General features: G+C 41.4%; 1 protein-coding gene across 2 annotated transcripts in view; it reads right to left on the reverse strand.

The window, feature by feature from the left end:
- chtf18 (CTF18, chromosome transmission fidelity factor 18 homolog (S. cerevisiae)) overlaps positions 1–25,447 on the reverse strand; it is an 89,393-nt gene that overhangs the window by 2,144 nt on the left and 61,802 nt on the right. For both annotated transcript variants that reach the window (XM_052022466.1, XM_052022467.1), the window contains exons 19-20: positions 13,098–13,245; positions 9,780–9,893 (exon numbers count right to left, since the gene is read on the reverse strand). In XM_052022466.1, the coding sequence (XP_051878426.1) occupies positions 9,780–9,893; positions 13,098–13,245 (262 nt within the window). The remainder of the gene's footprint in view (positions 1–9,779; positions 9,894–13,097; positions 13,246–25,447) is intronic.

Below are 25,447 nucleotides of genomic sequence, written 5' to 3' on the forward strand. Positions count from 1 at the left end.
AACTGCCATGCACTCAGTTCAGACATTGTTACATAGTGTGCTCATGGCATAAGGAAGTTTAGATAAATTATTCAGACAGGATCTTCCATCTTGGATTGGCTAGAGAGGATTTTTTGACAAAGGATTCCTGTACTGGCCTCAGGACCATTTCATCTAGCTTCATTCAGGAGTCAAGGGTGAAAGATGGACAGATGTGGGAATGGTGTAGCAGAACATAAACATCAAAATATTACATGATGTTATGCAATATCACATGCAACTTTTACCACAAATTGGGAGGAAAAATATTACCACCAGTGTATTAATGCTCTTGCATCACTTAAGTGCTTCCATTAAGTATTTGCATTGAGGCACTTGCAAAAAGGAAGAAAATCTAAAGTATTCATGGAAATTCTCGTGTCACATTATGAGTGCAAGAGGAATAAATGAAGCACCTTATTTAAAATGGACACGTCTTTACAATAACTTACATTTTAAAACTACTGTAATATGGTAAAATGTTCCAAAAATAAAATCACAAAAGTGAGGCCAGATTCTGAGTCTTGATGTGAAAATGGTTAAGCTAGGAGTCCAGACACAGGGTCAGAGGAGGGTTAAGAAGGGAAAGACTGAAAGAAGCATCTTTGTCAAAGTCACCAAAGACAGAGTATGAATATGGAAAACAAATAGCTAAATGTTTTTGTGGGATCCTGCTTAAAATATTTAATGGGTATTTCTAAAATTGTGGTTAATATTGAAATGATGAGAGGAGAGTGAAATGTTGTTTGCTGTGATGAGACAGCAGAGTAACTGGAGAGGGGAGAGGAACTCCAATGATCTAAGCATCCACACCTTGCCCTTGACTTTTAAATTGTCAGGTAGCACAACCCCCTGGGTAAAACTCACTGCCAGGGTCCTTTGCACCAACATGCTGATATCCTGCTCAGCAAGTTGCAGCTTGCTCAAATTTGTTGTTTATTTCCAGACAGTACGTCAGCCAGCTATGAAATATCCCAGAACAGATTTTAATCACAGGAACTGCAGAGTTGTAGCAGAACAAGTAGTAAAGATCCTCAGCAGAGATATGGTATCATGAGGCTCATCTTCTGACTCAAAGAAGTGGACAAACTTGGGGTTTTGTTTTTCCAGATGGGATTATCTATGAGATCATTTTTTTCACCATACGTTTTATCACCTTTAGGGCCAACTATCCCCAGCTGGGACTATCACTTGGGTTTCCATCATCAGCTATCTCCAAAGGATTTAGGTATGTTCATGATTTTATTAATAAAATCAGATTACTGTGAAATCCAAGGGAAAGTTAAAAAGAGTTAAGTTTTTAAGTGAAACTAGCAGGGGCAAGTTTGGTTATTTATTTACAGGATCTCTTCCAATTTACTTCAATTAATTTTGTTTGAATTAATAATTTGAAAAATAGTATAATAAACTGAAAATAAAATAATTCCATTCAAAATGAAACAATACAAGGGAACAAAGTGGAAGCTAGCTGATGATTAGCCCATCAATCCCACTCCTGCTCACAAAAAGAAAAATCAAGTCAGTGGATTAAGAGACAGACCCAATTGACATAATTCATCCAGAGTCTGAGAACTTTAGTAGTCAGGTACCTCAATGGAGTCTGTCTGCAGTCAGCTTTAATAATACATTTTAAATGCTCTTGGGCTGTTTCCATTTCATTAGACAGGATTTATTAAAAAAAAGTGATGATGAAGCTTTGAGATTATCATTATAAAAAAAATCACACTGGCTCATTAATGCCCTTCAGGAAACAAAACTGCTGTCCTTTCCAGGCCTGGCTGACATGCAATCAATTCTTAATGTCCTCTGAAGCCTATGACATTAGTTGTTTTAACCCATAATAAACAGGGACTGGGACAGGTCAAGGTCTAACCCTTTCTCAAGGCCAACAGGGATGGGCAGGACGCCAGTGATACCCACATGCAGCAGATAATTAAAAAGACTTCTTCCAGCACCAGATTGAAATAGTTTTATAATTAATCCATCGTACTCAATGTCACGATTTAAACAGTAAACTCTTGATTTAGATAGGAAACTAGCAGCTGTTTACTGGGATGCACCCAGCATGTATGCAAAGCAAATCACAAAAATAAATGAACAGGACAAAACACAACCACTAGTTTTGTAAATAGAACAGTACATTATTGGGCAGGCCCTTCGGCCCACAATGTTGTGCCGATCTTGATGCCGATTTATACTAAATGTCCTCCTCCTGTGTATCATCCATATCCCTCCATTCCTTTCATATTCATGTGTCTAAAAGCCTCTTACACTCTACCAAACTGCCTGATTCCACTACTACCCCTGGTAACCCATTCCAGGCACCTACCACTCTCTGCATAAAAAACTTGCCCCTCATGTTGCCTTTAAACTTCCCCCCCTCTAACCTTAAAAGCATGCCCTCTGGTGTTTGACATTTCTACCCTGGGGAACAGATTCTGACTGTCTACCCTTATCTATACCTCTTATAATTTTAAAAACCTCTATCAGGTCTCTCCTCAGCCTCCAATGCACTAAGGAGAACAATCCAAGTTGTTCAACCTTTCCTTACAGCTCATACCCTCTAATCCAGCCAGCATCCTGGTAAACCTCTTCTGCACCCTCTCCACAGACTCCATATCTTTCCTATAATGGATCAACCAGAACTGCACGCAATACTCCAAGTGTGGACTGACTAAAGTTTTGTATAGCTGCAGCGTGACTTCCTTACTCTTATACTCAACACCCCTACCAATGAAGACAAGCATGCCGTATGCCTTCTTTACCACCTTATCCACCTGCAGAGTGAAATATGGACTGGGACCCCAAGATCCGTCTGTACCTCAATGCTATTAAGGGGCCTACCATGAACTATATACTTTCTCCTTCCATTTGACCTCCCAAGTGGAACACCTCACATTTGCCCAGATTAAACTCCATCTGCCACTTCTCTGTCCCTACCTGTAATTGATCTATATCCCACTGTATTTCTTTGATAGTCCTTCACACTATCCACAACTCCACCAATCTTGGAGCCATCCGCAAACTTGTTAATCCACCCATCTACATTTCCATCCTAATATATACTGTATCACAAACAACAGAGGTCCCAGCACCAATCCTTGCGGAACACCACTGGTCACAGACCTCCAGTCAGAATAACAGCTCTCCACCCCTACTCTCTGTCTTCTATGGGCAAGCCAGTTCCAAATCCAAAGTGCAATTTAACCTGGATCTCATGCATCTTTATCTTCTGAATCAACCTACCATGAGCGACCTTATCAAATACCTTACTAAAGTCCATGTAGATAACATCCACTGTCTTACGCTCATCAAGCTTCTTTGTCACCTCAAAAATTCAATCAAGTTTGTAAGACATGACCTACCCCACACAAAGCCATGCTGACTGTCCCTAAGCAGGCCATGTCTTTCCAAGTGTGCATAAATCCTATCCCTCTGTATCCTCTCCAATAGCTTCCCTACCACTGACGTGAGGTTCACTGGCCTATAATTACCTGGATTATCTTTATTCCCTTCTTGAACAAAGGCACAAGATTTGCTACTCTCCAGTCCTGCAGGACCTCACCTGTTGCTAGTAAGGACACAGAAATCCTTGTCAAAGTCCCAGCAATCTCCTCACTTGCTTCTTTCAATATTCTGGGATATATGCACCAGGCCCTGGGGACTTATCCATCTTTTCAGAAGCCCCAGCACTACCTCTTACTTGATCTCAAAATGTCCCAGCACATTAGCATGCCCCACTCTGTTTACACTATCTTGTAAATCCTTCTGCTCAGTAAATACTGATGCAATGTACTCATTTAGTACCTCAACCACTTGCTCTGACTCCAAGCACAAATTCCCTCCTTTATCCTTGAGTGGACCTACCCTCTCCTTAGTTATCCACTTTTTCTTAATACAAGTATAAAATATCTTGGGATTATCCTTGACCCGGCTCACCAAGGACATTTCATGGTCTCTTTTGGCCTTTCTAATAGCCTGCTTGAGCACTTTCCTGCTATTTATATTCCATAAGGGCGCAGTCTGATATTAGTTTCCTAAACCTTACGTATGCTCTTTTTTTCCTGACTAAATTTAGGACCCCTCAGGTCATCCAAGGTTCCCTTATCTTATCATCCTTGCCCTTACTCCTACTAAAACATGTCGATCCTGAACTCTGATCAGCTGGTCTTTAAACAACTCCCCACATGTCAGATTTAGACTTGTCTGACAGCAGCTGCTCCCAATCAATGTCCCTTAGCTCCTGTCTTATCCTGTCGTAATATGCCCTCCCCCAATTTAGTCCCTTCCCACAAGATCCAATTTTATCCTTACTCATAACTATCTTAAATCATTATGAGTTGTGGTCACTCTTCCCAAAATGTTCACCAACTATCAGGTCTGTCACCAGGCCTGGCTCATTTCCCAAAACTAGGTCCAGTATGTTCTCTCCTCTAGCTGGGCTCTCCACGTACTGGTACAAGAACCCCTTTTGAATGCACTGAAGAAATCCCTCCCTATCCAAGCTTCTTGTATTAAGGAAGCTCCAATCAATACTGAGAAGTTAAAGTCCCCCACTATGACAACCCTGTTGTTTCTGCACCTTTCCATAATCTGTCTACATAGCTCTCGGTGGCCATTGGGAGGCCTATAGTATAATCCCGTCTGCAATATTGCACATATCCTATTCTGAGCTCCACCCAAATTGTCTCTATGGATGAGCCCTCCGTATGTCTGCCCTGAGTACCGCTGTGACATTCTCCCTTATCAGTAGTGAGGCTATTGAAGTAATGAATATCCCAAAGACTGTGCTGTAATAACTGACTTGTTTACTGCTGTTCTACGTCCATGAGCAATGAACACAGCATCTTTAATCATGTAGTAAATATTTTGTACCAAAATACTGCAATCTTGATTGCCAAAAATGAGCTGGAGGAAAGGTCTCTGAAAAGTGATGGAGGCAATGTGATCATAATCGAGACCATCACTGCTGTTCAGTAATGCTTTGCATTTTCAGAGGCATTGTTCTTCTGATATCAGTAAACTGAGGTTCATTTTGGTGTTTAGGCAGATGTGAAAATGACCTTGGCAATATTCAGAGTAAATTAGGAATTCTTCAACATGGGCGTCCTGGCCAACATTGCTCCACACCATGCCATCATTAATCATACTTGGTAATGAGATCTTTCTGTGCACACACGTCATATCCAAAATTAAAAGACCAACAGAATGGCATTCATAAAATCATAAACAAAATCCCTAAGTGCTTTTATGGCAATAATTTGGAAGCCTCTCTCTCTCAATGGCATGTGCATTTGTAGGTTTTAGTCCATAATATGCTATCCAGCAGACAAAACATTAGAAACTACTATAATTTCCTGCGTTCCTATGACCTTTTGTCTCCACCAATTTACTCCAAGCGCAAAAGGCCTGAACCACCTGGTGTGCATGGAGGCCCCTGCTTTGGTAATTTTTTTTAAATTTAGGGGACATGGGTGTTGCTAGCACTCATTGCTCACTCATTACTGCTCTAGAACTGAATGACTTCCTGGATCATTTCAAACAGCAGTTAAGAGTTCAACCACATGGTGCTGTTATACAGACACCAGATTGGGTAGGAGGACAGGTTATTCCCTAAAAGATGCTTTTTTAAAAAGAAAATTGTAATTTTAAATGTTTCATGGGTTACTGATACCAGCTTTTTTACTCTGGATTCATTTCATTGAATTTAAGTTCCATAGCTTGCCATGGTGACTTTGGATTCAATTACTGGGACAAGGTTTGGATTAGCAGTTAACACATGTACTATGTTGGTATAACCCCAATAACTGCTGAAAAGAAGAAATACAGACAAAGAAGTCAGGCAATCAGGATTTCCATTCTTGATTGGAAAATGCGTGGCTATCAATTAAAACCATCATGAGGCTCAGCTGCAATGGTCCTCTGATCAAATAGTTGGCACACCAAACTCTGTTACTGGCACATAAGAATTGGTATGTGGGTGATGTATAAGAACTCAGAGTAAGAATTGAGTCTTTCTGGAGAGGAGGAGAGTTTTACCCTTCAGAAGTTGAGGAACATCAAATAATTAGATCTTTTGCATAAAATCTGTCATGTCCATAATGGAGAAGGTAGAGAGGATGTGGATGAGGAGGGGGAGCGGTAGGGGACTAAAGTGGTAGCCTGATGGAGAGTTGGGGGCCTGGTGATGGTGCGGCGTGGGCAATGTGTGGCGATTGGATAAACAGGGGGGAAGGGGAGTGGGGTACCAGCGATGACAAGGAAAGGGAAGAAGGGCTGAGGGCTAGGCAAAGGAAGTTAATAGAGGAATTGAGGTTGGGAAGTGAAAGTTTAAGAAGATAGGGGGAAAAAGGTGTGCGTGAGGGACAAGGTGAGGGGAGAAGGGGATGTAAGAGGATTGGGAAGGGGTAAAGGAAGAGAAATAGGGACTAAGTAGCAGGTAGAATACAAGTAACTATATTTATCTTGAAGATGTAATTCTAATTCAGTCAAGGGTTTCACATTACCAAAAGCCTTGTTAAACTTCTGTGCAACAGGGCTTTTGAACACATTCTCACCAAACACTCTCTGATCAAAGAGGTTGTTATTAAACAATGGCTTTGTAATTTAAGAGCAGAGGTGAAAAATAGAAAATCCATAGGTGGTTTAATAAAAGACTGTTGACTGAAGGAGGGCCCAGTTTACAGTTACACTGATTATCCAACAGGAGAGATTGAAAGGTAACTGGTCTGGGTTTTCTGCAACTGACTGAATGAGGAGGATGAGTTTCCAATTTGTACACAAGGGAGCTCCAAAAGCATCAGAGGCTTATAACTACATTTGCCAGATCAAGGCCTCAGCTGTTTGAGGGATGACGACATGCATACAGATGCAATCACAAATAAAACAGTAGGGTGAGTGGGTTGTGGGTGCTTGGGATTGGGTTGGGCGGGGAACCGAAAGCAGGGCGGTCATCAGGGCGAACAGTAAATGGCTAAACAAAAGCTAATTGTTTGAACTCAACAAGGAGTTCCTTTATGGTTGCATACCATCGTTTACCTTCATAAAAAAAAATCAGGGAACGTGTTTAATTTCAAAACAATGACATTCAGGAGCTGAGGGCAGCAGGGCAAACTGTTTCAGGGTGTTGAGTAGAGATTAGACCTGTGGCAAAGAGTTTGACAGCATTTAGAGGTGGCCTGATTGTTCCTAGTTATTACCTCGTCCTTGCCTCTCCCAATGATCCTGGTTCACATACTAAGCCTAACTGATGGTTGTCCTAGTTACCTCTGAAGTGAGATGGAGATATCTGTTCCTTATCTGTGAATGTTGATGGTGTTCCTGTCTGTGACAACCATAAGATTATGCACTCATCTGGTGGGTTCATCAATCTAATGCCATTACTGTTCACTGCTTGTGATCAACTGTTAGCCAGACAGTCATCAGCTAACTCAAGTCCTTCCTACCCTGGCTGTGCAACACATTGGACTCATCTGGAGTAAGTGTGGGTAAATTTAGCAGATAAAGCAACAGGGAATTGCCTGCACATTTTGTCCTCTTTTGTTTTCTACAGATTTACAGTTTGAATTACTTTAAAGGATTATTTCAGCTTCCACTGGTTTAGCCAGTCAGCCTGATGTCAGCGAGATATCACTTAGAAAGTTAATGTTTTATGTTCTGATGAAAGGTTATTAATCTGAAACTTTAAGCTTATTTCTATTTCAACACAGATGTTGCCTGACTGATATTTGAGATTTCCAGCACGTGTAGCACTTTGGTTTTACAGTTTGCTGTCTTGTATCCATTTGATTTATACAGGAGGGTGTACTTTCTCCTTGTTCCGAAGAGAAGGCTTTAGGGATGCTTTGGGTGGTAACAGTACCACTGGAGTGCACAGAAGAGATACTTTCTATCTGCCATTTCCCCCCCAACCACTCCTTCCCCAAAGTCTGGTGTCTGAAACAGACATTGGTAATGGTGGCTCTACTACGAAGAAAAGAAATTTGCAAGATAAGATGCGCTCATAGGCTGAATCTCATTCATCGATGGTGATCACATTCATCAGGATGGTTCCTCAAGTGACAAGTGAGCTGTGATTATATCCTCATCTGTGGGAAAGGCAGTGAGAAAAGGCCTGGCGAGCCCTTATGGAGGCAAAAAAGGGTTGATAGAGTAGATATCGAGGAACAGCTTTCACTTGTGGGTCCTTGAGTTTATGACAGACCTTAACAAAACCCAACTGGAAATTTTGGAGAAACTTTGCCACTCAAAGAATTGTGAGTATGTGCAATGGGTAGGTTAATTTATGAAGAAAGGTTAGGCAGGTTAGGCTTGTACTTGAAGTTTAGGGAAGGGACGACTGAAATATTTAAGATCCCGAGGGAACCAAGAATTTGGGGTTACTGATTGAAAATAAGGGTCATCCATTTAAAGTAGAGATGAGACAAATTTCTTCTCTCAGACAGTTGCAACTCTCTCCTCATAAGTTGGTGGAAGCAGTCTTTCACATTTTTAAAGCAGAAGTAGACATATACTCGATAAGTAAGGGGATGAAAAGTTCCATGGGTCAATGGGAATGAGTCACTGAGTTTACAGTCAGATCAGCAATTATCTTATTAAATGGTGAAGCTGACTTGAGGGACCAAGTGACCTATTCTTACTCCTAATTTGTATGTTGCTTTCACAACGAGGAGCTGAAGTAATCAAGACAGATGCATTTAAAGGGAAATTAGATAAACTTGAGGGAGAAAGGATCACAAGGTCATACTGACAGAGCATTAATGCTGACATAAACAGCTGTTCACTCAATACAATGAGGAGGATTTCTTCCTGTTTCTTCATTTTCAGGAAGTAGGTGTCGCTGGCAAGGCCAGCATTCACTGCCCATCCATAATTGCCCTTGAGGTGATAATATTCTTGAATCATTGCATCCTTCTGGTAAAGATACTACCATGTGTTCTTGGGGAGGGACTTCCAAGACTAAGCCCCAGAGTCAACGAAGGAACAGCAAGTCCAGGTTGATGTGACACTTGGAAGGGAACATGCAGTGGTGGTATGCTCCTGCTGCTCTTGTCCATGGTGGTAGAGGTCACAGGTTTGGGAGCTGCTGCCAGGATAGCCTGGGTGATTAATGCAGTGCAATTCATTGATGGTACACACTGTAGCTGCTAAGTGCTGGTGGTGGAAAGAATCAATATTTAGGGAGGTGGATAGGTGTCAATCAAACAGGTTGTTTTGCTCTGGTCGTTTTAGAATTTCTTGAACTTGCTGGAACTGCATTCATCCAAGCAAGTGGAGAATATTTGGTCCTGCTTGTAATTCGTGCCTTTGGATGGTTGACAGACTTTGAGCTGTCAGGGTATTCCATTGCCATAGAATACCCAATCTCTGACCAGATCTTTAACCAGATCTATGTGACTGATCCAGTTAAATTTTTGGTCACTGGTTCTACAGGAAAAGGAAGTATATATAAAAAAAACGTCAACCTGGATTTATGTAACAACTTAGAAGTAGCAAAACATTCTGGGCTTATCTTCAGCAGCACAACAGAACACAATTTGACCTCATGCCATGTAGATGATATTAGGACAGATAACAAAAGCAAGAGAATTCCAAACTTTCAGACCCGGATAGTTGAAACCACGAGCCACCAATAGTCAAGGAATGAACACCAATAATATGCAAGAGGAGTGAGACATCTGCTTGTAAGGTTGGAGGAGATAAGATTTAACATTTCTAGTTACAACATTTTTCATTTCTGAATTTTTATTGACAAGTTTTACCTCTTCTTTCACAGTTACAGACTTGAGAACATTTTTCAGTCTTTGTTCATGGTTTTTCACACCAGGCTTGCTTTTCTTGCTTTCTGTTGGCTTGTTATTGACTTCTGCAGTTTCCTGAAAACAAGAAAATCAAACAAAAAGCCTCAGGACTAAGTAACATTTTCAAATCCAATCCCCACAAAAGCTTTCCCAGTTCTAGAGTGGTCAAAAATTAACAGGCCTCAGGAGAATGACCAATGGCAGTAGGCATACGAATATGGTCACTGAAGGTTTAACAATAGAGTCTTCAACTTAGAAAAGGAAATGACAAAACTTGATAGAGGAACGAGAAAAGTTGGACACTGAGCTGAAGGAGATCAGGATTGGTAATCAAAGGTTCGGTGAAGGCAAAAGATGGTAATGACAAGAGGGAATTGGAGAGCTTCAGGTAGGGAGTTTCACCTACTTCTCATTGTTGAAGTAGTAGCTGTAAATGGGCCAAAAAGGAAAGGCTGTAGTTGCAGGGTTGGAAGAGGTTATAGAGATAGAGAGCAAGGCTTTCAAGAGATTACAAAACAAGGATGAGCTTTTAAACCTGAGGCACTTGGGGTATAGGCTAGTTTGGATGAGATGGAGTTTGAACGAATGGAGGCTGGAAGTTTGTCAGAAAGCCTACCGAATTACTAAGTGGGCAGTGTTACAGAGTTGCAATGGAGAGGATGTTAGGTCAGAATTTAACAGGATGTCGTACTGAACAGTCAAGCTTAACTCAAGACAGGAACAAGAGAAGGGGAAGAAGTCAGTGATGATGGAGCAGAGTTTGTCAGGGCAATATGAATATTTAAGGTTTTTGATCTTGTCAATGTTTAATTGAAATTATGTAAGCACTTGAACTACCCTGAGATGTGTGTGTATACTTTATTCATGATGCCAATTGCTGGCTAATTAATGGGATTTGTTTTTCCTATATTACACAAACAAGTATACTCTAGGGATATATTTCACCTTCTAACACTAAATCCACACTTTGCGGCTTCGGATACCATTCTCTAAAGGCCTCATTAATCTGGTGTGGCACATCCTGGGAGAAAACTGCAAGAAAATTACAGTATGTGCTGAATGGAAGGTTGACCCTTGACCTGACAAGTTATCAAAAGCTGTACAACATCAGCACAACAGATGAAACCTTTATTTTTAATTGCACTAGTAAAACACTCAAGGCTATGTAGGAACATACAAACCACCGATTTCTTTTCACATTAAACTAATTTTCCTCTCTATGCTGCACTGAACCTTTACCTAATTCCTGGTTTATCTCCTGTTTGTTCTGATACCCTTTACTTAACACCCACAATATTTCTTTGATCAGTTAGGCAGGACAATGAAGATCACAAAATCTTCCACAGCTGTTTCCAATCCACCCACAGGATGGTAAAGAAAGCCCTTTGGAAAAAGGTGATGTTAAAAATAAGTGAATATACCTAGTCATTTTCTTTTTTTTGGACCTATTTGGGGCATCATTAAAAGTTCAGTTCAAAGAGCTGTCAATTCAGCCCTTTTAACTAACACACCTATCAATACAGAATGCTTCATCAGTTGGTTAACTTTGAGTTGGTCTGATAATTCAGCTCACTTTTGGTATCACCTGGTTGGTTTGCTATGCTCTGGGTTTACAAAAAAAATTGCACGGTAGTTATAATATTATGATGAAACTATGGACATTCAAAACAGTGAGCAACTGGGATCACCATGAGATCTGCCAATTTAATCAACTTATTGTAACCAAGCAACAAACAAGACACTGGAGGAACTCATCAGGTCAGGCAGCACCTGTGGAGGGTAATGGACAGTTGACGTTTCGGGTCAAGAGCCTTCATCTGGACTGAAAGAGAGAGGGGAGATAGCCAGTGTAAAAGGGTGAAGGGAAGGGGTGGAGCAAGAGCCAGCAAGCGATAGTTGGATCCAGGTGAGGAGGGGTGATAGGTAGATGGAGGAGGGGAGTGGGAATAATGACAGAAGCTGGGAGGTGATAAGGTGGAGGCATCAAAGGTCTGAAGATGATGGAATCTGATGGGAGAGGAAGGTGGAGCATGGAATCAAGGGAGGGAGGTGGGGAGGGCAGACGGGAACAGTGGGGGAGAGGAACCAGTGGAAGGAGTGTGTGGATGATGGGCAGATGGAGTGATTGTACTGATTGCTGTACTGACCCCTCAGAGTACACTGTTTCTCCACTAGCATCTAACATTCCATTCTGTGAGAAAACTGAATTTGAAATGTCAAACTGTGAATAGATCATCCATCTCAAGAAAAACCATCCTCAAGAAGGGTCCAGACCCAAAACAGTGACCATCTGTTTTTCTCCACGGATGCTGCCTGGCCTGCTGAGTTCCCCCAGCATCTTGTTTTTTTCAAGGGTGGTGATTAAACAGGTTGGAAGGCGAGTTGCCAGGATCAAATCCATCAGTACAGTGCAACTGAAGGAATGGTCAGGTGCTCCATTGTGAGTTTTACATTCTATGGTAAGGAGGATCTGTATTATGGGATGTGCTCCCACATTGCTGGGATTCATACAATTTCAACATTCGCCACTGGCCGTCACGAAAAGATCACACCATTATCTGGATCTCCCAGGGCCAGCTTGCAGCTCCAAGCTCAGTGGTGATCTCCTGCTTCAGGACAGGGCCTTCCACATGCGGATCACAGCACAGTGGGGGTGGTGGGGAGGGTGGATGGTTGCTGGATGAGAACAAGAAAAAGATGAAGAAAAGACTTTGTAGGCCATACATACCACGCCACCTGCCGTAAGACAGCTGTCACTACACTGAATGGTTTTAACATACAAAAACATTTAACTATTAAAAATATTCAAACTTAAATTCTGAGATTAATTCAAAATTTTAATTACAAACTGAAACATTTAAAACTTTAAATATTTAAATTCAGACATCTGAAAAAATATCTAAACTAACTAAAAGTTTAATTGAATAACCTACATATATCTGTCTCCACTGGCATAAATGGAGATGTTGTTCCTCCACCAGCTCTAACATGGTACATCGTGTGAGCACATTTCCCCATCATAAATGGGGAGGATGGAGGAGGAGATGAGTACTCCCACAACTTCTCATTCCACTGGAGGGCAATTGGGCAAACACTGATGAACAACTACCAAGAAGATTTGGATTTCCTTCTCTTGTGCACTCAATTGCACAAATCCCAAACATGCTGGCCCTTAGGTGGGGTAACGCCAGTGGTTTAAGTAGAACCACTATCCTGCAAAATCTGCACCCATGATCCCTTGTTCCCTACGGCAACAGGACCAAGTTGAGGGCCATTTACCTTTTTGTCCATGTTTCGTGCATTTAACAAGGCTTCCACACGCCTCATCTTTTCAAGCTCAATCTCCCGAGCAATCAGCTGCTTAGCTTGGTAGGTCATCGGTCTCCGGGCAGGAAGGTCAGGAAATCGGCACACATCTTCCACGTTACTGTGAAACAAAGTTAGACGAGCTTAACAACATAGCCAATAAAAAGCAGTGTACCATGATAGTTGAAGTTATTTACCTTGTCACAGTACATTTCATGCATCATTTTATTAAGGCACAAATATTTTCTCTCTCATTGTTTACCATGCACAACCCAGATTTTAATTCACCACGATGGGCGGCTGTACCTTCAGCTGCCTTGGCCTGGAGCACTGGAATTCTTCACCTCTAGTGCTTTGTGCTGCTACCGAAAAGCTATGATCAGGCTTTTCACTGTCTGTGCTAATTTATGACTTGGTTTGTGAATTTTTGCTTGGCAGTGCTTTTGTTCTGGTTGATAGGTAGTGGGATGTTGTACAATATGAAAAACATGAGATAGATACAATATTTTACAAATTTCATTTTTGACAACTGGATATTGCCAGCAAAGCCAACATTTCTTGCCCATCGAGATGGTGATGGTGACCTGCCAACTTGAAAGGTTGCAGTGCTTCTGAAGGTATTCCCACAGTGCTATTGGGAAAGTTACTCCAGGATTCAGACCCAGAATTAAAGGAGGACTGGTGATATATTTCCAAGTCAGGATGGTGTGCATCTGGGAGGGGAACTTGCAGATGCTGGTGCATCCATGCATTTGCTGCCATTGGCCTTTATGGTTGTAGAGGGCATGGTTTGGGAGGTGCTGTTAGATTAGCCTACATGAGTAACTCCAGTATATTTTGTAGATGGTACGTACTGCAGCCATTGTGCACCACTGGCGGAGGTAATGAATGTTTAGAATGATCAGCTGCTAATCAAGTGAAATGCATGGTCAAAATTCTTGATGATATGGGCAGTGACACTCATCACCACTGGAAAATAGCTCTTCAGTCCAATTTTGGACCAAGGCTGTGCTGAGGTCCAGAGCCAAGTGGTCATAGTGAAATCCAAAGCAACACATAAAATGCTGGAGGAACTCAGTGGGTCAGTCAGCATGAACGGAGGGAAATGGACAGTCGACGTTTCAGGTCGAGACCCTTCTTCAGGACCCGCTGAGATCCTCCAGCATTTTGTGTGTTGCTCCAGATTTCTAGCATCTGCGGTCTCTGTTGTGTCTCCATAGTGAAATCCAAACTTGACATTGGTGATTAGGTTATTGGTGAGTCAGTGTTACTTGACAGCACCATCAATGAAAGTTTCCATCACATTGCTGATGGCCATGAGTAGATTGATTATCGGGTGTAATTAGCTGAATTGGATTTGTCTTTTTGTGAACAGGACATACTGGGGCAATTTTCCACATTGTCATATTGATGGCAGTGTTTTAATTTACTGAACCAACTTGGCTAGAAGCACAGTTAGTTTTGGAGTACAGGGCTTCAGTACTACAACTGGGATGCTGTCTGATCCAGTAGCCTTTACTGTATCCATGGTGTAGAAGAACAAATTGGAAACGCATGATGTTGTGACATATCCAAGTTGTTTACATGATCCTAGGTGGATTTGTGGGGGTGTCTTGGGATGCTTCAGACAGTTCATAATGGCAGTTTTGCATGAATAGCCATAAATACCTTACAATTTGTGCTTCTACACCATAGTTTCAATAATAGTATTACTTTGAACCATTCATAATTAAACATCTCCACAGCATTACACAGGCCCCTGCCACTTCTAATATTGATCCAGATCACTCAGACGTGTGTCAGTTCTTACGAGTCCTTTTAAATCCTCTTCACAACTTTCCTACCAATCTTTGGGTCATCAGTAAATTTAGCGATTTTGTTGGTGCCTTCATCCAAATAGTTCATATGAATTGTAAAATATTCAGCCCCTGCACTGACCTCTGTAGCACAACACCCATTACAATTTGCCAACCAGAAAAAGACCCATTTATTATACTGGAAAATTAAGCATCCATGAAAAAATATATAAAAATATTCAACATTATTAATATTGGGAATATTAAATATCAATTCGTATTCTTGAAAGACATTAATAGCAAATTTCTACCACAGAAAGAGCTTCCTTGAATGGACTGGAGGATTATGATTGTTCACTGCAGTTTTTCTAAATCATTAATATCAATGATTGGAAAAATCACAGATTAGGTCCTCTCTATTTGCCAACTGTTGCAAGCCATGTAATGTAATATTACATAAATATTTTTGATTTTATTCACAATAATCAGGGTACCCATCCTCAACAAAGCTCAACTCATGTGCTGAAAAATTAAGACCTTTATTACATTGCCATTCAGAACTCTGACTGTAAAGCCCTTGCAAACATCCTATTATTGTTTTGTCAGCTATACCAAAGGCAGAGCAGTTAATGTGTATGCAGGAAACTCCCATAAACAGCACCATGGTAATAACATGCTGCTGGTGAAGGAGAATCAGTGAACATACCATAAGTAATCTTCTAGAAGGCATTTTGATAAGGCACCACAAAGTTTATTGTAGAAAATAAACACTCCTGGTGGATGGGAGGTTGGTTGGCTAAATGGAAAGAATAAGCATAAATGGGTCTTTCTCTGGTTGGCAAATTGTAATGAGTGTTGTGCTACAGAGATTAGCACTGAGGCTCAATCTTTTACAATTTATATAAATGATCTGGATAAAGGCACCAAAGATATGACTGCTGAATTTGTTAATGGCACAAAGATTGGTAGGAATGTTGTGAAGAGGACATTAGAGGACTACAAAAGGGATATAGGTAGGATAATGGGTGAGCAAAGATCTGGCAAATGGAGTAGAATTTGGAAAAATGTGCAATTCCAACTTGTACAAATGTACTGATTGTATCCTGATTGATTGCATCACGGTCTAGTACGGCAATTCGAATGCACAGGAACGCAAGAAGCTGCAGAGAGTAGTGGACTCTCCCCAGTACATCTCTCCCCACCACTGGTAGTATCTACAGGAGGTGCTGCCTCAAGGCGGCAACATCTATCATCAAAGATCCCTACCATCCGGGCCACGCCATCTTCTCGCAGCTACCAACACTATGACCACTTTGCTACAATGGACTTTGTTTTCTAATGATGTTCTTTCTTGTATAATTTATGTTTAACTTTGGTTTTTCTTTTGAATGTTGTGTCTCCAATGCTATGTGCGATGCTGCTGCAAGTAAGTTTTTCATTGTACCCGTGCATACATGTACTTGTGCATTTGACAATAAACTCGACTTGACTTGTACACTTTGGTAGTAAAAAGGGGGGGAAAAACATTATCTTGAATGAGAGATTGCAGAGATCTGAGGTGCAGAGAGATCTGGGTGTCCTTGTGTATGTTTTGTAAATGGTTGTTACACACACATTGCAAGGAGGATTGAAGGGCTGAATAGCCTCCTGTTCCTAATGTGAATGCAACATGTGCATTACGACAACAAAAGGCTTTCCTTTTTGTATTTTTAGTGAAACCATCCAGCTCCACATGGCTATAGCACTATCACTACAGTTGATGGGTGTATTTTCCTTGTGTCACAGAGTGAACCAAAATTTTAAAAAGCACTGGGATCCTGCAGCAGCATCCACGTTCATGCCAGATCACAATTCTGAGTGAGAATCTGTAGGCATGTCTCTTAAGTATAACATTAAAAACATTTTCCTTCCCTACTCCACAGGCAGAGGCACAAACTGTGAAACACTAGTATAGAAGATGAAAGGATCAATTAATTGAAGTTCAAAATATTTAAAGGATTTAACAGAGCAGTCAAAAACAATCACCTCCATCCAGGGACCCAAACAGTCCTTTCAGGTGAGACAGAGATTCACCTGCACTTCCCTTAATATCATCTACTGCATTCGGTGCTCCAAGTGTGGCCTCCTCCACATTGGTGAGACCAAATGCAGACTAGGTGACCATTTTGCAGAACACCTGCGGTCTGTCTGCAACCGCGACCTACATCTCCTGTTGCCAGTCACTTCAACTCCCCCTCCCACGCTATCACTGATATGTCAGTCCTCTGCCTCCTCCACTGCCAGGAGAATTCCAAGCACAACCTGGAGGAAAAGCACTTCATTTTCCATCTTGGAACCTTGCAGCCTAACGGCATAAATATTGAATTCTCTCACTTTAGATAGTCCTCACAAACCCTTCCTCACAAACCCCTCCCCCCCAAACTTCTTCTCTTCTTCCCTTTCCTAGCCTTTTTTTTCTACTTTTTCCCCTCTCTCCTTACTTTTGACCCATCCCCCTGCGGATTTGCTCTCCCCAGCCCCTGCCTTACACTATCTCTTACCTGCATCTACCTATCATCACCCTGTGCCCACCTTGCCTCCCCTCTTTTGTCCACCTATCACTGCTCTGCTTTTCCCTCCTATATATTGGGCTTCCCCTTTTCCTGTCTTCAGTCCTGAAGAAGGGTCCTGACCCAAAACGTTGACCGTCTGATTTTCTCCACAGATGCTGCCTGGCCTGCTGAGTTCCTCCAGCCTCATCGTGTTTTTCATCTAGATTCCAACATCTGCAGTCCTTTATTTCTCTCAAAACAATTCCTTCTTGTGGGAATGTCCAAAATAAGATGGTTTTACTGTACAATTAGAAGAAGGTTGTACAGTGGTGATGTCAGAAAGTACTTCTGGCACTGCATCTACATACGACTTTCTTGCTAAGGTAAAATGGATTTAAAAATGAAGACATTTTTTGTTGGCTTTTTATATGGCATCCAAATACACTACTGCAGACTATTACACTATTGCACACTGAATAACTGAGGGAAATGCAGAGTTCATTTTGCATACAGCCTTTCACAATGCTACACATGGGCTGGCATAAACCTTTCAGGTTTGCAAAGTACTCTCCGTAAAATTCCATTGGCGGGGGGAGGGGGGGGGCAGCGGCAGGAATCATTGGATCTTAAAAATCAAGCTTACATCACGAGTTACATTGGACTGAAATGGCCTGCCAGAAGGCAAAGCCGTCGACGTGGTCTGGATTGATTTTAGTTAGCCTTTTGACAAGGTCCTGCTGTTCCAGAAGGTTAAGGCACAAGGGGTTAGAGGCGTGTTGGCAAACTGGATACAAAATTGGCTTGGCAATAGGAGGTAGAGGGTAATGGTGGATGGGTATTTTTCTGACTGGAAGTCACTCATCACGTGGTATACTCAGGGATCGGTGCTGGGACCTTGGTTGTTTGTAATGTAATACATGACTTGGATGAGAATGTAGATGGTCTAATTAGCAAGTCTGTATGCAACATGAAAATTGGTAAAGTCGTAGATAGCGAGAAAGGTTGTCTACGGATACAGTGAGACATAGAGCAGCTGGAAAGTTGAGTGGATTGGTGGCAGGTGAAATTTTATCCAAACAAGTGCTAAGTAATGCACTTTGGGAAGTCAAATTCTGGTAGGACAGAGAAAATGGCAGGGACCTACGGAATGATGATATACAGAGAAACCTTAGGTTGTAAGTCCATAGTTCCCTGAAAATGGCAACACAGTTTGATAGGGTAGGGAAGAAGGTATTTGATATGCTTGGCCTCGGAGGCTGTGGCATTGCATATAAGAGTTGAAATAGAGTCAGAAGCATACAGCATGGAAATGGACTCTTTGGCCCAAGTAGTCCACGACAACCAAGATTTCCATCTAAGCTCATCCTATTTGTCCATGTTTGGCCCATATCCCTCTAAACTTTCCTATCTATGTACCTGTCCAAGTACCTTTCAAATGTTCTTAATGTACCTGCCTCAGCCACTTCCTCTGGCAGCTCAGTCCTGTATTGACCACCCTCTGGGTGAAAAAGTTGATCTTCAGGTTCCTAGTAAATCTCTCCCCTATCACCTTAAACCTATCCCTCTAGTTCTTGATCCCCCAACCTTGGGAAAAAGACTGTGCGCATTGACCTATCTATGTCCCTTTATACGCCTCTAAGATCATCCTTCCTTCTCTTACGCTCCAATGAAAAAAGTCCCAAGCTGTTCAATCTCTCTCCATAACTCAGTCCCTCAAGTCCTAGCAACATCCATGTAAATCTCCTCTGCATTCTTTTCAGCTTAAATGTCACGTTGAAGCTGTATAAAACTTGGGGAGAGTATTGTATACAGTTCTGGTCGCCACACCACAAGAAGGATGTGATAACACTAGCAAGAGAGCAGAAGAGATTCACTAGGAGGGTTGTAGTTATAAGGAGAGATTGGATAGGTTGGATATATTCTAACTGGAATGTGGGAGGCTGAGGGGTGACCTTATAGAGATTTGCAAAAGTATGAGGGGCATAGATAAGATAGATAGTCAGAATCTCTTCCTCAGGGCAAGGGGAGTCTAGAATGAGAGGACATAGGTTTAAGGTGAGAGAGGAGAAATTTTAAGGAGATCTGAGGGGTAAGTTTTTCCACATGAGTGGTGAATATCTGGAACAAGCTGCCAGCGGAGGCAGATACAATTACAACATTTAAAAGGCATTTGGATGGGTACTTGGATAGAAAAGGCATCGAGGGTTATGGGCCTAATGCAGGTAACTAGGAAGAAAGGCCTCGTGGTTGGCCGAAAGGTTCCACTTCTGTGGTGTAGAATTCCATGATTCAAACCAACATGCCAGCTCCTCTCTTGCAGTCCCACCTCTGGATATTTCTCGTTGAATCCTATTCTCTCAATCCTCATTTTCTCAACTTTAGCAGCAATGTCTTTCTGAGCAAGCATTTGATCAATATTCTTAATTCTTCCCCTAATATTCGGTCCATTCTCTGAAGTTCCAAACTAGAGTTTATTACATTGAAGGTGTAATGCAAAAACTGGGACCTTACTACTAACGCAGGGCTTTCTTCAGAAAATGGTACCTTGCTGGAAAAGTTAATCGCGGAGCTAGACTGATATCAATCAGTTCATGTGCACACAAGAGCCATCAGAAAGTAAAACTGAGAATCCATAATGTACATTCACAGTGAAGGGAAGGTTCTAAAGGTGTCATCTCTATAAGACACTTGAAGATAAATGATAAGCACCACTGTCTCAGATGAATACAAGAAAACATTCAGAGTGAGTAACAAACGTCAGACCCAAAGCTCAATGGATTTCCCCTCTCTCAGCAATTTTACCTTCAGTTTCCATTTCCAAGTTATTTTTGGAGATGGGCCCTTAACTCTTTCCATATACCAGAAATTGCTTTCAACTATCCAGATATTTACTCAAATAAATCTACCAGGGGATAAACAGATGACCTTCTTTCATCTACTTCAGCTGCTTGTTTGAAAATGCTTTTATTACCTCTGATCCCATCAGAATTTGAAAATTATGACCCCTGGTATGCGAGACCAGCTGTCTCAGAAGTGGTCTCGCGTACCCAGAGCACTGCTGCTGGATGTCCATGGGGTGGACTGGTCTGAAATATGTAGATGCACTGAGCTAACCAAGTGTAACAAACTTCACCTTGCACACTTTTCTTCAGGTTTACACATAAAGCACATACGATGCAACCTGCACTGCCCACAGTCAAAACTGCAGCTCTATACAGACTGATGAAAAGGCAGACAGTGACTTCCAGACTTCTGCCACTGCTCTCTGTCCACTAGGGACAGTGTAACAGCCCACTGCCTCAGTAAACCTCTTCTGCCTTTGGACCAATAACAGCTTCTATTAATAAAGCACCTTAACAAAATACAAGTGTCCCAAGATGCCACATAGCAGTGTTATCTCATTCAAATTGACAATTAGCCTCATAAGAAGTTACTAGTGCTGATGACCAAAGTAGTAAGTTCTAAAGAAGAAAAATTGTAGAGGGAGAAGTTTTGAAAAGGAACCCCAGAATTTTGGGACTTCCAAGTGAAAGGACAGCTGCCAACTGTGCAGTGATTAAAATTGTGAGTGCAGTAGAGACCTGAATTAGAGATGATCAGACATCTTGGAGGTGGAGGGTGGAGGAAATTACAAAGACAGGGAAGGCAAATGCATGCAGAGATCTGAAAAACAGTGCGAATATTAAAAAGCATAGCTTGATTGCGAGTCTGTGCAGGTCAGAAATCACAGGAGTGATGTCAGAAATATTTGGTGTTGGTTTGGTTCAGTTCTCATTTGATAATACATGCTATATTGAGGTCACAAACAAACCAATTCTCTCTCTCTCTCTCTCTCTCACACACAGCAAATCTCTAAAAAAAACAAAGAACAGGATGAACAGTCTTAGGCAGATTATAATCAGAAATATGCGGATCAGTTTAATACTTTGTACAGGATGACTAAAGAAGACATTACATATCCACAAAGATCAGTGCTCAGAGTTGACATTTGCTGGATTAGAAAGTGGTTCAAGGGGTAAAATCCAGTCTGAGATGAAATGAAAGGTTCACTGGTGTTTTGCGGGATGTATAAGGGCATTCTCAAGGAAATCCTATTCTTTTGTAGATTTCTGTGCATCAGAGAGACAGAAAAAGAGCAAGGTTGCAATTATTAATCACTACTCACATTTATTTTGCAGCAGGCCACCAACAGAGGGAGTTAATTGGATGAGAGAGATTCAATCACGAAATAAACAGTGATGCCCAACTATCTTGTCACTCATCTGATGCCTCCATAACAGACACGTGGAACTTGAGAAAAAGAGGAAATGTGATATGCCCATATTGAAATCTCTAATTTTGGTGCTAATGGCAGAATATTTTAAATTGTCTGCAATCTGTGCTGTGAGGCAATGCAAGGGGCATCTTCACAACAAAATGCTGGAAGATTACGCATTAGTTACTGCAAACTCCATTAAAATCACCACCTTTCCAATAAATTCTAGCCCAATCTTTTTTTTTGTTTAATTACTCCAGCTTAATTGCCAAATGGGTTTGTGAATTTAGCTGATGCTGAAGAGTTGTTGGGTGAATGGTAACGAAGCTCCAAGATGGTCAGTAGCCAAAGGATTCTGGAATACTAACTACAGTCATAGGCAGTGGAGCAGCACCAACACAGCCAAAATGTAACAAAAGCAACTTAGTTCCACTTGTTCCTCCTGCACACATACTTTTCATTCAACACTTGAGATTTTCAAGGAGTGGAGTCAAAACATACAGACTTGAAAAAAACTAACATTTGAAAGTGTGATATTATTGGGTGGGAAGAAAAAACTGACAGTAACAGTAAATAAGTGGCTTCCCTCTAAAAGAAAGCTTCAGAAACCTCCCTCTAAAAGAGAGTTTTAAATCACTATTTGGTTAAGTGAAAATTCCACTAAATTATTATGAACACTCAAAGGGCAATCTCTAAAGTTGTTGCATTTTGAAAACATTATATTGAATGCCTGGATAAATTACAAAATCAGAACAAAATAAAATGTAGGAACTTTTATGCCAAAATCAACAAATTAGCAAACATGACTCAATGCAGCTTTACTCAACACCAGTTCTGGGGGCTTTGTGCAAGTTAGAAAGCACAACAGTTATTAGTTTCCTCGGTACCCTACCAGATTTCCTCCCTACGTCCTGGAAATTATGAGCATTTTTTTTTACAAGAAGTCCATATATTGATCACAGGGAATTCTGCTTACACGCAGGACATATTTTGGCAAATGTCAACTGCTTGCAATCAGGGAACCACGACAGATTCTACAATGACTCGAAGCAGCTGTCAAGACTGTTTGCTTTAGCCAGAGTATCTAACAATAAAGGCAAAAATACTGTTGCCTACTAAAGTGTCAGTAATAATGAACTTGCATTTTGTATAGCAACAAATTGCCCTCAGGACTTTCCAAATTAAGAGCCCTTTAAGAGCTTTCATTTAATAACCAATTTTGGTGCATTAGTAGAGGGAAGAAATGCTGAACAAAAATATCAGGATGGCTTCCTATTGCCCTTTAACTGGGGTCTTCAACAACCTCAATAGGCAGAGGCTTCATCTGAAAGCAAGAATATTAGAGTGCAATAGTCCTGTCAATACTGCATTGATTATCATCTTATATGGATCAATCCAGCAGCTAGCTGAAATCCAAGGTGTTTTGACAAGAACATCAACAACCAAGTCAAGGAGATTAATAAGTACAGCACATACTCCATAATTAGTACAGTTACAGATGGCAGACACAATAAAATGCTGGTATGCCTTGTAGAACAGCAGCTATAATTTTAAGTTAAGTCATTACAAATTATTCACAACAGTCTTCTTAGGAATTGAGCCACTTATAGAATGGCAGTTACACAAGTGGCAAGAAGTCAGTAAGTTTTCTGAGAACCAAGTTTTGATTCTCAGCAGGTGTATACGTTTAAAATTCAGTCTGTTCATTTTATTCTCTCCTTCCATCCTGCTTGGTCCAGCTCAAGAACGCTCTGTGCGACAATGTTAGGAGAGCTTCTAAAAAAAAATTACATTACCAAAGAAAGAAAAAGTGGATAACTGTTACTATATTAGCATGGTAGCTCCAATCCATGCAAGATTAAAGTGAAAACTCTTCAAATTGCCACTAGTTTTCAAAAACACAATCTCATCAGTACATGCTTCTGACTCCTTCCCTCAGCTGTGTGGTACAAGGGTCATCCTTTCAGTTCCATCTTCTTTTGAAATCAAACCTATGGGTTAGTAACTTCGAAGGCTGTGCCAAGTTCACAATTTCCAAACACTGCTCTTATCTCGAGAAGAACGCCACTCTTATCTCTCCTTCCCCAAAATGAACAGATTAGAATATAGGCAATACCAAATCTGCATTGCATTAGTCAACATCCAAGTAAAGGCATCATTGTACAATTTAAGTGGTCAGTGTGATTCCCAATCACCCCTCCCACCAACCTCTCCCTTGCTTCCGTCGGACTTTAAGCTTCTAATTTGAGTCGAGGTGACCAGCGTGTTCGTACTCGAAATCTTGCGAGAGGTTTCTCATTGCGTTCTCCACCATCGACCGATGCATCATAGCTGGCAGGTAGATGAATGCATAGATGAGCCAGAGCAGGAAGAGAGCCACAGCCAGAGGCAATGCCCAGTTAGTTATCAGGATTGTCTCGTCGCAACGTGCTTGAATTGTAAGTTGCTGGATTGGAACTGACGACTGATTAGTCTCAGGTTGTGTTGTAGAGGAACACATCCCCTCTCACACTGACTGTTTCCTCTGTGCAGAACTGTGGTGAGCTGTGCCCCAAGACAGGATCAAGAAGAGTTGATGGTGATCTGCCTGTGGAACTGATTAAATGAGTGTTTATTTCTATCTTCCAGATGCCAGTACAGCTCATCATCCTCGTCATTTGGCTGTGTGTTGATCAGGAATAGCTCCCCCTGTGCCGGTTTTAGACTCTTGCTGGGGGGATTTTCTCTCCAGTTCTTGGAGAATTGGAGATTTGTGAATGTAAAGGAAACGAGACAGAAATGCAACATCACTAAGCCATGAGCTGAAGGGAGGGATTTTCAGATATAAGCAGATGAATTTGACCTTTGGAGTAACTGATCTCCAGAACTGTACATATTGAAATCACATGAATGTTACTATAAAAACCTACATTACAGAAATTGCAAAAGTAAAATTAAGGCAGACTGTTGTTGATTTTCTTGAGGCACGGTATTCAAAAGGTTGAATAGCTCAAGGCCAGACATTGAGTTAGTTTAATCCTTCCCTCTGTGGGTAGCACTGGCACATCTGATTTCCAGCCTTGTGGACTCCAATCCAGTGCAGAGATGGCTTATCGGTGCATAGAGTCCTAAAGCACAGAAACAGGCCCTTCAGCCCAACTCATCCATGCTGACCAAGACACCTATCTAAGCTAGTCCCATATCCCAGTGTTGAGGAAGCGATGTCCTTTGGCTGACACATTAAACCGTGGCTCCACCAAACCTCTCTGGCAGCACAAAAGATCCCATGGCACTATTTTGAAGGAATTCTCCCTCAACCAACAGAACCAACAATGATTATCTGGTTGTTTCCACACAGTAGGCAAGATCTTACTACCCACAAATTGGCCGCCACATTTTCTTTATGATATTTCAAAGTTCTTCATTGGCTATCTTCCGCAATACTAATTAGGTCAGTTGAATCAGACACAGGAAGATTTCCATCTTCACTGGACTCATGTCTTCCTAAGTAAGTAACTGAATGATCCACAGAAGTAAAAATTTTGATTGCTCGATATGGAATGCAAAATCTGCCACTATGAGAGCCACCAGTCACAACCACTCCAAACCACCACCCCTCCCTTAAGTGATGTCGAGAGAACCTATGTACACATTGGCAAAAGCAAAGACCTAGCAAAACCAGATACACAACTTCAGTTTAACCGAGTTGAAGGAGTAAAAGTGTCCTACTACAATTAGAGAGGACCTTGGTGAGAATATATC

The sequence above is a fragment of the Pristis pectinata genome, chromosome 8, assembly GCF_009764475.1.
Source record: "Pristis pectinata isolate sPriPec2 chromosome 8, sPriPec2.1.pri, whole genome shotgun sequence".
In the NCBI taxonomy this organism is placed as follows: domain Eukaryota; kingdom Metazoa; phylum Chordata; class Chondrichthyes; order Rhinopristiformes; family Pristidae; genus Pristis; species Pristis pectinata.